This window comes from Epinephelus lanceolatus, chromosome 10, assembly GCF_041903045.1.
Source record: "Epinephelus lanceolatus isolate andai-2023 chromosome 10, ASM4190304v1, whole genome shotgun sequence".
In the NCBI taxonomy this organism is placed as follows: Eukaryota; Metazoa; Chordata; class Actinopteri; order Perciformes; family Serranidae; genus Epinephelus; species Epinephelus lanceolatus.
In genome coordinates this window covers 44,033,068-44,047,090 of record NC_135743.1, presented here as the reverse complement: position 1 = coordinate 44,047,090, position 14,023 = coordinate 44,033,068, and the positions used below count along the sequence as shown (strand labels likewise).

The 14,023-nt window shown below is 45.6% G+C and overlaps 1 protein-coding gene and 1 long non-coding RNA gene across 2 annotated transcripts in view; both read left to right on the top strand.

Annotated features, from left to right (window-relative positions):
* The window catches only part of LOC144464539 (uncharacterized), a 192,894-nt gene extending 187,817 nt beyond the window's left edge, over positions 1–5,077 (top strand). Inside the window, exons 2-3 of the long non-coding RNA XR_013492247.1 lie at positions 2,824–4,850; positions 4,971–5,077. This is a non-coding gene — a long non-coding RNA (uncharacterized LOC144464539). The remainder of the gene's footprint in view (positions 1–2,823; positions 4,851–4,970) is intronic.
* A 19-nt stretch (positions 5,078–5,096) lies between these two features.
* Positions 5,097–5,884, top strand: LOC144464538 (uncharacterized). Its single transcript, XM_078172029.1, has 2 exons — positions 5,097–5,529; positions 5,730–5,884. The coding sequence occupies exons 1-2, from the start codon at positions 5,097–5,099 to the stop codon at positions 5,882–5,884; spliced, it is 588 nt and encodes a 195-aa protein (XP_078028155.1).
* Positions 5,885–14,023: the final 8,139 nt, after the last annotated feature.

Here is a 14,023-nt window from a genome sequence, read left to right as displayed (position 1 = left end):
CTCCTCCTGGCAGATTCATCAGAGAGGACATGTACGCTCGTAAGAGGTGGCGTCATGTGCAGTATCTTGCAGAGCAATTCTGGAGTCGCTGGAAAAGAGAATACCTCTCTCAGATTGCTACCAGACAATGCTGGCATACTCCAAGAAGAAACCTGAAGGTCGGGGACATAGTCATGGAGAGGGCAGATGATCTGCCACGGAACGAGTGGAGATTAGCCAAAGTTGTAGAGACAGTGACTGATACAGATGGACTCATAAGAAAGGTAAAGATTCGTCTCGGAGACCAGAAGACTGGAAAGGAAGGACAGCGTTCTGGCAAGCCATCCATTGTCGAGCGCCCAATTCAGAAGCTGATCGTTCTCCTAGAGACTGTTTGAATCCCCTCTTCACTCCACAACCATATAATTTACAGTATGAAGAGTCTGATGTTTGGACATTCTGATAGACTAATATGTGGTTGAATGGACTTGCAGTACGGAATAAGCCTTTAAGAGTTTAAAGTCATTATTGAGTGGATCATTCGTGTTTACATCCCTTATTGTTCTGAAAATCACTCATGATCGATGGGAGTGTAAATGACCTAAATTACGATGTTTGTTCAGTTTATTAATGCTTTCTTGTGACCTATGTTGATTTTGTCTCATTTTGTGAAATTATAAAATGGGTGTTTTTATTTTGAAGGTGCATTTATTTTGAAGGCAGAATGCGGTAGGAAGTAAAAGACGTGCACGACGGTAGATGTTTACAAGTGCTTCTTCCAGACGAACGAAAATGCCATGCTTTTGTTAATTAGCACCTGGTTGAAAAGGGCACAAGGTTTGTCGGTTTATATGTCATTTGTGTGCAACATTGAGTCACATTATAATGCCTTTTCTTAGAAGTTTTTTTTTTTTTTTTTTTCAGAGTTTGTACTGAGTAACTGTTGGGGCTGTATGTGTAGGCTAGCTTAATTGGTATATTAGCCGCGACACAAAGAAATTCTGTTGTCATTGCTATTCCTTGGTTGAATTAAGCCTGCTACTAAGAGGAAATTTGTGTTTAAGTTTAAGATTAGTCTTGCAATAACTGCAGTAAATTTGAACATGGGAGAAAGCTCTTGAAACTGCAGTTTATGTGTAATTTGCACATTTTTGTATGATTTATGTTGTATTATTGCAGCACAGAGTGTGAATAAATATTTCAGGTTAGATATGCTTGCCTACATCATAGCACTCTATTGGAGATTGTCACTAATTGCTAAAAACAGTTAAAAAGGGTCATTTAATAGTTTTACTTGAATAGCAAAGTCAATTCATTTTCAGATTTAAGCTTTAAATTACAGTAAATGTATTTGAACTGTGGTTAAATATTATTGAATATTGTAAGGTTCAAAGGGATGGAAGAAAAGTAATATTTTTGTCGTTTTTTGTTTTCTTCCTAGCTCTTACGGTGTGTTCACAGCAATGTTTGGAGCTACAAGTATCATAAATAAAGATCTTGTGAACCATCAGTTGGAGAGTAAGACCATCATTCAACCGGGGATGCTACACTGGGTGCTGCTCTTGTGCCTACTCTGCCAACTTTCAAGGGCACGCTAAGGTTGCTTAGTGACCATAACCAGCACCATGTTATAGCCTGCTTACCAGAAATCCTAAGAGCAGAGTTGGTCTTCTTCCAGGCGTTGTTTGGTAAACGACAACAGATGACACGGACTTGACGGCACCCGTTACCTCCTTCCAAGCCCTTGATATACCTGTCTCTGACACACCACTACTAACAGAAGAAAATAAAATGTTTTTCTAAACCCCACTTCACCTAAAATAATTTCAGTCTCAGCATTGGACAATTTTTCCTTTTTCTCTCTTTCTCTTTCTTTCTTTCTTTGCTCTGTGTGCTCAGGTTGAAAGGATGAACCTATCCATAGTAATTATCACCTCCATATATGGTGGTCACTGGCTATTCTTGGGAGGGATGTATGGTAATTGCTGACTAGTAGGAGCGCGCTGTGAATTTACAATTGATTGGCAGTCATGAACATACACACGTGCCTATGATGAAGTTTTCCATGGCATTCATGAATCTGGAGTTGGTTTTTAGTACCGAGTTCCTTTTACTGACTCGAGTTTGTATGAGTCACTCACTAAAGTGAATCGGGTTTTCAAGTCATTTGAGTCAGTCACCCAGAGTGAGCACACTACTCAGGTAAGGGAGGGACTCTCCGGGCAGGGAGAGAGTGCGAGTGAGCTTTGTGCTGCCGGTGAGCTGGGAGTTTGAGCTACTGAGTGAGTGAGTGAGTGAGTGAGTGAGTGAGTGAGTGAGTGAGTGAATCGTTCGTTTTCTGTAGCCTCAGCCTGTGAAACAGCTCAGCTCAGGGCAGGGAGGAGACGGGGGAGTTGAGTTGAAATAAGGACCAGAGCTGTTGCTTCTCCCACTGGGCTAATACAGATTAACGGATTAACTTGATATATTTACACAAATGCAGTTAACAATTGCACAATAGTCACATGTTGTCTGGCTTGTGACATTCTCCACTCTGTTACAAGTAGGCTGCAAACACAGAACCCTCAGGCCCTCCTTCTGATCTCTGGGGACTTCAACCACGCCTGTCCATCCACCACCCTGCCCACCTTCACCCAGTATGTTTCCTGCCACACCAGAGACAATAAAACACTGGATTTATTTTATGCCAACACCAAGGAGGCATACCACTCATCCCCCCTGCCCCCCCTGGGAAGAGCTGATCACAACCTGGTTCATCTTCTGCCTGTCTACAGACTTCTGGTGCAGAGGGAACCAGCAACCTGAAAGACTGCTTCGAGACAGTCTGCTTCCACTGTGTGGGAGGTACTCAGCGATTTCCATGGGGAGGACATTGACAGTATGACATCATGCATTACGGATTATATTAAATTCTGTGTGGAAAGCATTGTACCCACCAGGACTGCACGCTGCTTCTCCAACACCAAACCCTGGATTATTCCAGAGTTAAAAGCTCTCCTGAAGGAGAAGCGGAGAGCTGAAGGCCGTGCAGAAGGAGCTACGGAGAAACATCAGGTGGGGAAAGGAAGGATATAAAAAGAAGATGGAGGAACAGCTGCAGCAGGGTGATGTCAGCGGAGTCTGGAGAGGTCTGAAAACCATCTCAGGTCACAAACAACTGGACTCCCAGGCCAGAGGCAACCAGAAGTGGGTGAATGATCTGAATCTGTTCTTCAATAGATTTGATCAGTCTACCCCTCCCCTGGCCCAGACATCACGGCTGCAACCCCCCTCATCCTCACCTTCACCTTCCCCCCCCACCTACACTCCTGGCACACTGCTTCAACACCTCCCCCACCCCCGCTCCCCCGGACATCTCACCACCCCCCACCTCATCACCTCCATCCCCAAGCACACAGCCCCCCTGCTCCAGCTTGTCCTTCACTACCTGTCAGGTGAGAAATCAGCTGAAGAAGATAAAGACGAGGAAGGCTGCGGGTCCAGATGGCATCAGCTCCAGGCTCCTCAAGTCCTGCGTAGACCAACTGTGCAGGATAGTTGAAACCATCTTCAACCTGAGCCTGAGGCTGGGGAGAGTACCACAGCTGTGGAAGACATCCTGTGTGGTACCTGTGCCCAAGACTCACCCCAAGGACTTCAGCAGCTTCAGACCGGTGGCATTAACATCACACCTCATGAAGACTCTGGAGCACCTGGTCCTGTCTCGTCTCCGCCCCGCAGTAGGCCCTTCAATGGACCCGCTGCAGTTTGCCTACCAGCCTGGCACTGGGGTGGAGGACGCCATTATCTTCCTCCTGAATAGAGCTCTTTCTCACCTGGAGAAGCCTGGAAGCTTTGTGAAAAAAGTACTGGATGTTCTAAAAAAAACTGTATGCGAAACCAGTCACCAAAGCACAGCTACGGGCTAGTTTTTTTAACTGCAAACAACGTACTGATGAGAATGTCAGTGCTTTTGTATTAAGACTGCGAGAACTCTTTTTCAGTTGGCAGGAGCAGGACGAAGGTAGAATTGGAGAGGAGGGGGATGATCTTTTGATTGATCAGTTGACGGGTGGGTTGAAAACTGGACCCATAAAACAGGAACTGAGCTGACAGATAAGGCGAAATGATCCTATGACCTTTACAGACATGTACAAAGAAGCTCGCGCCCTGGAACAAGAGCTGCAAGATGGGGAAGACACAATCTTGTCCCAAAAAGTCTCTGCCACAGCCTCACAGAACACAACTACAGTGAATATGGAACCATTAAAGGACCAGATACGAGCTGAGCTGCAACAAGGACTGATGGGGGAAATGAGAAAAGAGATCATGGAACAGATGAAAGCCCTGTCTGCCAACGTACTAGAAGAGATGAGGACACAGCTTTCAACCAGAGAAGTGCCTTCAACTTCACCCATGGACCACAGCACCACTGTACCAAGAGCCCCTCAGGCCAGACGACAGCTAGCAGGCACCATGACACCAGTCTACCAGTGGGACGTGCAGGGCAGACCCATCTGTCGGAGCTGTGGTGTAGCTGGGCACGTTCAGCGCCTGTGTCCCCATAGACCAGCGAGGCCGCAGGATTTTTAATCTCCCCTACAGCTGTGGGCCAAGCAGTGGGGGCAGTTAACCAGGATAAGGAGCCCACATCACAGTCCACGTCTGCCTTGGTAGATGAGTGCCCTGATGTTGTTGTGAAAATAAATGGATGCCCTATTCCTTTCATTCTTGATACAGGGTCACAGGTCACACTGCTGAGCCAAAGTTTGTTCAGAAGGCAACTGGAAGGAACTGGAGTGACCAATGCTGGCAACACCCCCTGGCTGACCCTACGAGCTGCTAACGGTGTGGAGATCTCCTATGTGGGCTATGCTCTGGTTGACTGTATGGTAGGAAGTGTCCATGTTTCTGGGAAAGGTGTAATAATTGTCAATGATGAATGCTTGGGCCCAGACAAGGGCATACTTGGAATGAACATTATTAAACCTGTATGGTCTGCTCTCACTCAGGGGAATCACCCAGGGTTGTCGGTTTTCAAAACCACCATGCCTCCTGCAGCAGGACAGATCTGGGATCGAGCATTTGCAGAGTGCCAGTGAGTCACCACCAGAGGGCCTCTTCCACCTTACCAGTGCATGGCCAAATTACCACGGCAGCAACCAGTCATTGTTCCACCCCATTCAGAGATGATCCTCTGGACACAGGTGTCTGAAGGTGCAGCTAACCCCTCTTGTGAGGTGCTGATAGAGCCTCTCCCTGACAGTGACACTGAATGGCGGATGGGCCGAACCTTAGCCACCCTGAGTGGAAGACGAGTACCCTGCAGGATCTGCAACCCCAACCCCTACCCAGTGGAAGTCCCACAGCGCCAACCATTAGCTCAGATGACAGAGGTTGCCCCAGCCGATGTACAAGGAGAACAAGAGCTGGTTCTCAACAGCGTGGCACCAGATGTGGTAGAGGTAGCAGTAAGGTGGGTAGGAGTCATCAAAGGAGCCGACGACACTGAGTCCCATCCTGTGATGTCCTTAAGGGGAGACGGCCTGACCCTAGCACCCCTGCTCCCAGGTGAGTGGGTGCTCATCCGCAACTTCCACAGAAGGGCCAAAGGAAAGTTGGCCCCGAGATGGACCCCAGAACCATTTGCTGTGGTGACTCCATTACGGGAGGGCCACCCAGTTTATGTCCTTTGGCCAGAGGGTAAGAAAGCACCCACACGTACAGTACACCGAAATAACCTCTGACCTTGCCCTTTAAATGTGTTTCAGGACAGTCAGGAGTCAACCGGAGAACCAGAAACTCCAGTAGTGGACTAGTCCAAACAGTTACCCCCTCCCACTTGGTGGCTCCCTGGTCTGATCATGAACTCTATTCAGCCACTGGCAACACAGCCAACAGATCCAGGTCAGGCCGAACCACCTGACCCTCCAGCAGGACCGGCAGCCCCCAGAGCCTGAGCAATCTGACATGCGTTGCTCACGGTGAGGTAATTGTGGGGTACCCCCAGCCAGGTATTGTGAGTAGTTGGTCGGGTTGACCACTGTTAAAGAGGGGAAGAAAATATCACAGTGAGACCCATCAGTTATTTTATCACTTGATCCTGATTTGTTTGTTTTTACATATTGTGTGGTTATATGTGTATATATTTACATTTCATCTTTATTTTATGATTGCATGTTTTGTTATTGAATGGATTGTGTTTTTATTGTGTTTCATTGGTTTGGACATTCATTGGACTGGATCAAAGTGAACTGATGAGAAACACCTGGAAAGACTAATAGAGTGACACATCCCACAGAGCACAATTGGTGCAGAGAACAAGTGCTGGTCTTTAAATTGATTGTGGACAGGTGAGCAGCAGGCACGACAGAGAGGAAACACAAGGAAGAGTAGCAGACACCACTTGGGATGGAGGTCGGCATCAAAGAAAGCTGGTTGGTGGCAGGCGGACACATAGGCCACGATGAGAGACCAGACGGCTGTTAAAGGACAAGCCAGAGCTGGAAAAGACTTGGTTCAACGCCTACAACACAACAAGTAAAGGAATATGAACCAAGAATATACCTACCATGGTATGCGTGTGATCTGCTACTTCCTGGTGTCAGCCGTTGAGTGCATTCTCTCTTTCCCCTACAGCAGCTGCTCGAGAAGGAGCCAGTGCAGATCTGCAGGGCCGGAACAAGCAGCCAACAGACGCAGGACCCCCTTTCCCCTTCTTAAATATAAGTAGCTCATCTTTTAGATTTGTTTTACTTGGACTGCCTCTTGAGCCTTGGACTGTTTTACCCTTTTTAATTGTGGACTGTACACCCTTTTTTTTAGCATTTTTATTGTGTTATTTTGGGCAAATTTTACTCTGGTGTTTTAATAGTTTTAATAAATTATTTAAACCACATTTAGCACTTTGTCGTTCTTAACAGTGGAAACAAACTCTTATTGCTGGTATCCAAAAGAACCTCACACCTTGGTGTGACAAGAATCATGTTCTTTGATTTCTCCAGCGCTTTCAACACCATACAGCCTGCACTTCTGAGGGACAAACATAGGGGTGGCTAACCACCTCACATCCTGGATCCTGGACTACCTCACGGACCGGCCGCAGTATGTCAGGACCCAGGATTGTGTATCGGACTTGGTTGAACTGAACCAGGATTTTGTGGACTGGTGCCTGAGGAACCACATTCAGATCAACGCGGGGAAAACCAAAGAGCCGGTGAACATCCAGGGAAAGGACATTGAGATGGTGACATCTTATAAGTACCTGGGTGTTCATCTTAACAATAAACTGGACTGGATTGATCACACAACAGCACTATACAGAAAAGGCCAAAGCAGACTCTACCTGCTGAGGCGGCTCAGGTCTTTTGAAGTGCAGGGGGCGCTCCTGAAGACCTTCTTTGACACTGTGGTGGCATCAGCCATCTTTTACGGAGTGGTCTGCTGTGGCAGCGTCTCGGCTGCAGATAGGAAGAGACTGGTGTTGGGATTCATAGGACCACAGATGATTTATCATTTGGTAAAATCATCACTGCACATTTAAAGGCTTTTTCCTATGCATGCTCTTTGTTTTCAAACAAAGAGCTAGGTGACACCCATCTCCACAGGTGGTCTCACCTCACACCTCAGTTTGACACAAGTCTCACAACTTGATTGAACAGAACTTTTACAGTAACATGTGACTCTGTGATGTCACAGGCTTCCTGCAAAGATCTGCTCCCCTGCTCCATAGCCCAAACCACTAAAGGGAGGGCAACTGATCACAGACTCTCTGGCAAACACAAGGTTTGCAAACCAGCTTTCCAGCAACAAGGAACTAAGTGAGTTAGCACCCAGCGTCTAACTCTGCAAGGACCCCGAGCGACCAGCTTCTTCGGATCAGAACCTTTGGAACAAAGGACCCAACAAAGACTGCAGCTGGAACCATCTTCCCAGCCTTCTTCTGCCGGCTAACAAAGCACCATCACCAAGTGACTCTTTCTTCCATCCACTCAAGGATCGGTAATGTAACAACTGGGCATAGCTTATCACAGCTTTACAGGCTAAGCAAGACTGTTTGACTTGTTGTATGTGATTTGATGCTGTTTACTGAGTTATTGTTGTGATAGATTGCGGTTAGGTCATTGATTAGTTGGCTTCGCCACAGCTAAGTGTTTAGTTTGCTAATACTGTTCACAAACAGATTCTTGCACACAACTAAACAATCTCTGCACTAATCCAGACCGTTTGCAACACGTCACATTGACATAGACTCATTAACAAATAGGCTTTCAACAGAGCTACATCCAAACAGGCATTTCAAAGTTCCCGCTTCTTTTCCTTTGTCTTTGTCCTGACCACATGGTCAGACAGACACCTCCCCCAACCGGAAGCCAGCCTTGATTCGGCCATTTTGGTAGTTCTTTGTTGTCAGCCATTTTGTTTTGTAGTGCCAAACAGCTACTTGATCACCACACCTGCCTTTGTCTTTCCTTCTCTTCTTTCTCTCTCACACACACACACAACACACATATACACACACCAAGCTTGTATATAGTTAGTTAGAATTTGTGTGTTTTGGTTTGCTTTGCTAATTTGTGAATAAATATAATTCTTTGGAATCATGCCTGCTGTCTGTTTAATGTTGCACAAGGGTGAATGAATAGTCAACCTCTGCTGCGTCAATAACTCCGAAATCCTTCAGGCATTACTGTTAATTTTGGTTGTTGTCATTAATTTAATTATTAATCAAACTCCAAATTAATAGTTTAGCGTATTTTATAAGACTGATATCTTTAACTGGCTATCATTTTTTCCTTTACGGGAATGGTGCCCCACGAGGTGATTTAATGTTAATTAAGTCACATTATTTAACATAATTATTAATTATTAATAATAATTATTAATTATTTCTGATAGCCAATTTAACCCCAACATATTTGGTGCCTCCGTGTGAGGTAAATATATGTTGATTCCCAACACTGGACAAGCTGATCAAGAAGGCCAGCTCTGTCATGGGATGCTCTCTGGACTCTGTGGGGCGAGTCAGTGAATGAGCAAAGAGAGAGAGGACTAGTAGCAAAGACTGCATCTGAGCAAGTAAGTGATTCCTTAGTTTTGTGTGGAGCCTGTAGCCCCTTTAACACTGCCAGATTTTCTGCGAATGTTGGGCTGTTTTGCTGGCAAGCTGCGAGCGTTTAGACACACAGAGCTGGATTGCCGAGTTGATCCGAGGTGCCCAATTTTCCGCCTTGTAGGGTACTCATATTGGCGGAACCTTTTTGGTTTAAACAGAACGAGGCGGCCTTCTGCCACGGGAGGGGCTGTTGGTGGCTTGTGGGAGGAGCTGTTGATGACGCCACACATGCGACCCACTGGCAGTGCATAAACAGGAAACAGCTGATAGCAGGAATGAGCAGCTAGTACTAGTAGCAAGAGGGAAACGCAAACCTGACAGTAACTGTAAAGATGAGCAATTGGGGAGACAAAGAATTGCGTGCCCTCCTTGTCCTCGCAAATGAAGAGGCCATTAATCGTCAAATGACGGGGACAGTGAAGGACGGGCCAACTTATGAGAGAATCGCTGAAGGACTGATCAGCAGTGGCTTCCCTCGGAGCAAGGCTGTTTACGTCACACACTGAGCTACACATTGTGTTACTTGCTCACGCCCCCCATTGCCCCGAAAAAGGCACATTCTGTATAAACAAAAGTAGGCAGGCGGCATTTTGCCGCACTCCCTGATTTTGTTTTTATACTGCCAATGCTGAAAGAAGACTGTTAGGGCTTCAGCTCAGGGCAGGGAGGGGGAGGTGAGAGTTGAATTAAAACAAGTACCAGAGCTGTATCTTTTCCCACAGGGCTAATACAGCGATTTGCTTGATACACTGTGCATGTGTCGGCGTCTGTAGCTGCCTGTCTGTGCTCTCCCTAACCTGCGATTTTAAACTGATTTATTTGAGCTTTGAAGTGACTTTTAAGCTTGGACATCAGTTGTTTTTATTTATCTCCTTTAATCAGATGTTATCTTTTAATCACTGGATGTCCAAGCATTAGGGGGTTTTAACAGCCAGACACTGCCCGCTGCCTGCTTGACAGGTGGGAAAACTTCTGCCAGCTGACAGCACAGCGATACATACATGGCAACATCTATGCACCCCGATGTGGACCCCCAGCTTGAAAAAGCAGACAAAAAGATTGCTGACCTGAAAAAGGACATTCGCCGGCTCTCTGGTGAGCTAAATGACAAATCCTCCATGCTGACCGCCCTCCAGGAGGTGGCTCATGAACAGTCGCTCCAGATCGCCTCACTCACAGCGGCCCTTCAGAACACAGTGCCCTGGTGATCCTGGGTGGAGGTGGTCGGCAAGGGTAGAGCCCCTGGCCGTGCTGCCTCACCTCCGCGCCTCAGCCTGTCAAACCGCTACAGCGCCTTGGCATCGGACAGAAATCCAGATGCTGGCCCTGCAGACGCTGCTGCTGCAGCTCCTTCCCTGCCGACCGGTGCTGCTCCGGCCGCTCCCCGCTTGGAGGGGTTGGCCTCAGCATCCAACGGCGCTGTGGCTCCCTCTCCGCCGACCGGTGGTACTCCTGCGGCGCCCTGCACAGATGGATCCACGTCTTCCTCGCTGGCATCTGTTGAGGACCGGAGTGTCTCAGCTGCAGGACACGACCATCGACTCCCTTCCCGGGCATCGGCTTCCGCGGTGCGTCGGAGGCTCCTAAAGGAGGCTGTTCTGAATATTCGTTTTTTCAATGCCACAACTCACTGCTTTCCTGGAGCCACAGTCCCGGTCATCCTTGACAAACTTCCCGAACTCCTTCATTCACTACCTTACTCCATAAACTGGCTGATTTTTCATTTGGGCTCCAACGACATGGCCCGCCAGCAATCAGAGCTGACAAAAATGGATTTTGTTGCTCTTTTTAACCTGTGGAAAGTCAGTTTTTATCAGCGGTTCCCTGCCAACACTGTCCCGTGGTGCAGAACGCTTCAGCAGACTCCTCGCCCTCAATTCCTGGGCCCAGGCTGCCTGTAGCACTTATGGCTTTACTTTTATTGACAATTTTAACTTATTTTGGAACCGGTCCTCTTTTTACAGGGCTGATGGTCTCCATCCGAGCAGGCTGGGCAGCTGCATGTTAGCGGCTAACATTCAGCACGCTGTACAGTGTGCCCCATATGACTGACAGTTACGTACATCGGAAGCACACGCCCCCCTGCTTTCCTCCTTGGTTCATCCCCAATCCATTCCCACATCCCTAAGCATCCCCGTCAGAATCTCAAATAGATTTAATAGACCAGCTTCACCATGGACCAATAGTGACCCAAAAAACGTAGTTCCTGTCACACCTGCTTCACACTCACTACATTGTGACGATGAGCGCACATTCGGCACAGACATTAACCTGGCCGTGCTGAACGTGCGCTCTCTTTTAAATAAAAATTTTATCATAAATGACCTGATTTTAGATAACAAGTTAGACTGTATTCTTTTAACAGAGACATGGCTTGGCACTGATGCACCAGTTGTTCTCACCGAGGCCTGCCCACCAAATTTTAATATTTTATTTTTTACTAGGGGGGGTAAAAGAGGAGGCGGAACTGCTTCAGTCACCAAAAAAACACTAAACTCTACTGAAGTTTTTTTTTAACAGCTACACATCATTTGAGCATCATGCCTTTGTTTTTAGCAGTCCTCCTATTCGCTGTATCACAATTTACAGACCACCCCACTCTTCCACTTCTTTTATCAGTGAATTCTCAGAACTATTAACAATCATACACACCACCTACAACAGAATTTTAATAACTGGTGATTTTAATTTACATGCTGATTTTGTGATCATTTTACCTGCGCCCTGTGATTTTATTGTGGAAAATTTTAACAGTAAATTGAAGTCAGTGCTGGACTCAGTGGTTCCACTTTTAACCAAAACCACAAAAACAAAACCTGCACCCCCGTGGATAAGTGATAACATCAAAAAGTTGAAAAGAAAATGCAGGAGTGCTGAGAGGAGATGGAGAAAAACCAAACTGACAGTTCATTATGAAATATTACACGATCAACTCAAATCCTACAATAAAGCAGTCAAACAGGCAAGAATATCCCACTTTTCAAAACTCATTTCCGATCATAAAAACAACCCCAAATTCCTTTTCTCCACCTTCGATCTTTTAACCAGCACCAATTTTAATAAACCATCCAAGATGTCAACAAACACCCTCTGCGAGGACTTTGCAGACCACTTCAGAAGTAAAATCGATGATATCAGATCCAGTCTTTTATCTCAACAGAATGTAATTTTTAACACACCTGAACAGTTGCTTTTACCTGAGGAAACACTAGTTTTGCCTTGGTTGATGCAAGGACACTTGGTCGAGTTTTCTCCCAGGTAAACCCAACAACCTGCCTTTTAGATCCGATTCCCACATCACTTCTAAAAACATTTTATGGATTCTTTGAGAAACAGATTTTAAATATAGTAAATTACTCTCTTCAGACGGGTGTCTTCCCCACTGCCTTCAAAATGGCAGTGGTGAAGCCCCTTCTAAAGAAGAGTAATTTAGATCCCAACATTATTAATAATTACTGACCTGTATCCAACTTACCGTTTTTAAGTAGGATTTTAGAAAAACTGGTTTTTAACCAAGTAAATGATTGAAACAATGAATGAAACAATATTTTAGAGAAATATCAATCTGGTTTTAGTATGAACCACAGTACCAAGACAGCCCTTTTAAAGATTTTAAATGATATCAGGTTTAATGCAGATTCACAAAAACTCACAGTCTTGGTACTACTGGATCTAAGTGCCGCCTTTGATACAGTAGATCACCACATTTTATTAAACGGACTCAGAAACCTGGCGGGCCTCTCTGGTACTGTTTTTACTGGTTCAGCTCTTATCTCACAGATCGATGTTTCTTTGTAAGTATGGATACATGTTCCTCCAGAACACATAAAATTAGGTGTGGGGTGCCCCAAGGGTCAATTTTAGGTCCAATTCTTTTTAATTTATACATGCTTCCCCTTGGGGATGTCATCAGGAGGCATGGCATCAGCTTCCACAGTTACGTCAGCAATACATTGCCGTGTCTCCTGATGACACAAAGCCAATTGATACCCTTTTAAATTGAATTTTAGATATCAAGTCACGGATGGCAGTGAATTTCCTACAGCTCAACCAGGACAAAACAGAGGTTTTAATTATTGGTCCTGAAGGCAAGAGAGAGAAACTTTTACCAAAACTACAAGATTTTAAACCTTCACAATGTGTGAGGAACCTGGGTGTCATTTTTGACTCTGAGCTTAGTTTTATTCCACACATAAAAAATGTAACAATGGAGAGCAGACCGATGATCATTATCATCATAAGAATACAGCCAGAGTCCGCCCGTTTCTTGGGCCATCTTATTTATCTGACCTGCTTTTATCATATCAACCCTTGTGGATCCTGAGGTCCTCCGGCACCAGCCTTTTAATCGTTCCAAAAGTCAGAACAAAAACCCACGGGGAGGCTGCATTCAGCCATTATGGCCCTCACTTATGGAATAGCCTGCTGGAGAGCATCAGGACTGCAGAGACTGTTGATGTTTTTAAAAGGAGGCTCAAGACTCACCTTTTTAGTTTGGCTTTTAACTGATTTCTTTTACTCTTTTCCTCTATTATATGTTATTTTAATCTCTAATGCTTTTAAATCATTTATTTTTAAATCTTTATGCATTTTATTATTAAATTTCTAAATCTTATTTTTTTTTATCTTTAAATCTTTATTTTTTTCTAAATCCTTAATTTTTTATGCATTTTATCATTATTTTATCTCATTCTTGTTTTATCTTATCTTATTGCCTTTTAGTCTTTTAATTTTTAGTTTTTAGCTCCAGTGTTTCCTCATGTGGGACCTCCACACTGAGAGGTGTGTCCGGTCTGCCTGCGGGTACGTCGTCCTAGAGATCCCTCAGGTCTGGAGGACTGGGAGGCTCTGCACCATGTGTGGAGTCTACCCCGGTCTGTCTGGGTCGGGGTGGTCTCTGTGGCGGCGCTCCCTGTGGCCGTTGGCTGTTACACCTCAGTGTGGATGAGC

Coding starts and splice junctions, on each gene's coding strand:
- LOC144464538 (XM_078172029.1), top strand. CDS start 5,097: ATGGCCAAATTACCACGGCAGCAACCAGTCATTGTTCCACCCCATTCA. Junction 5,530..5,729: donor CCTAGCACCCCTGCTCCCAG/GTGAGTGGGTGC, acceptor AATGTGTTTCAG/GACAGTCAGGAGTCAACCGG.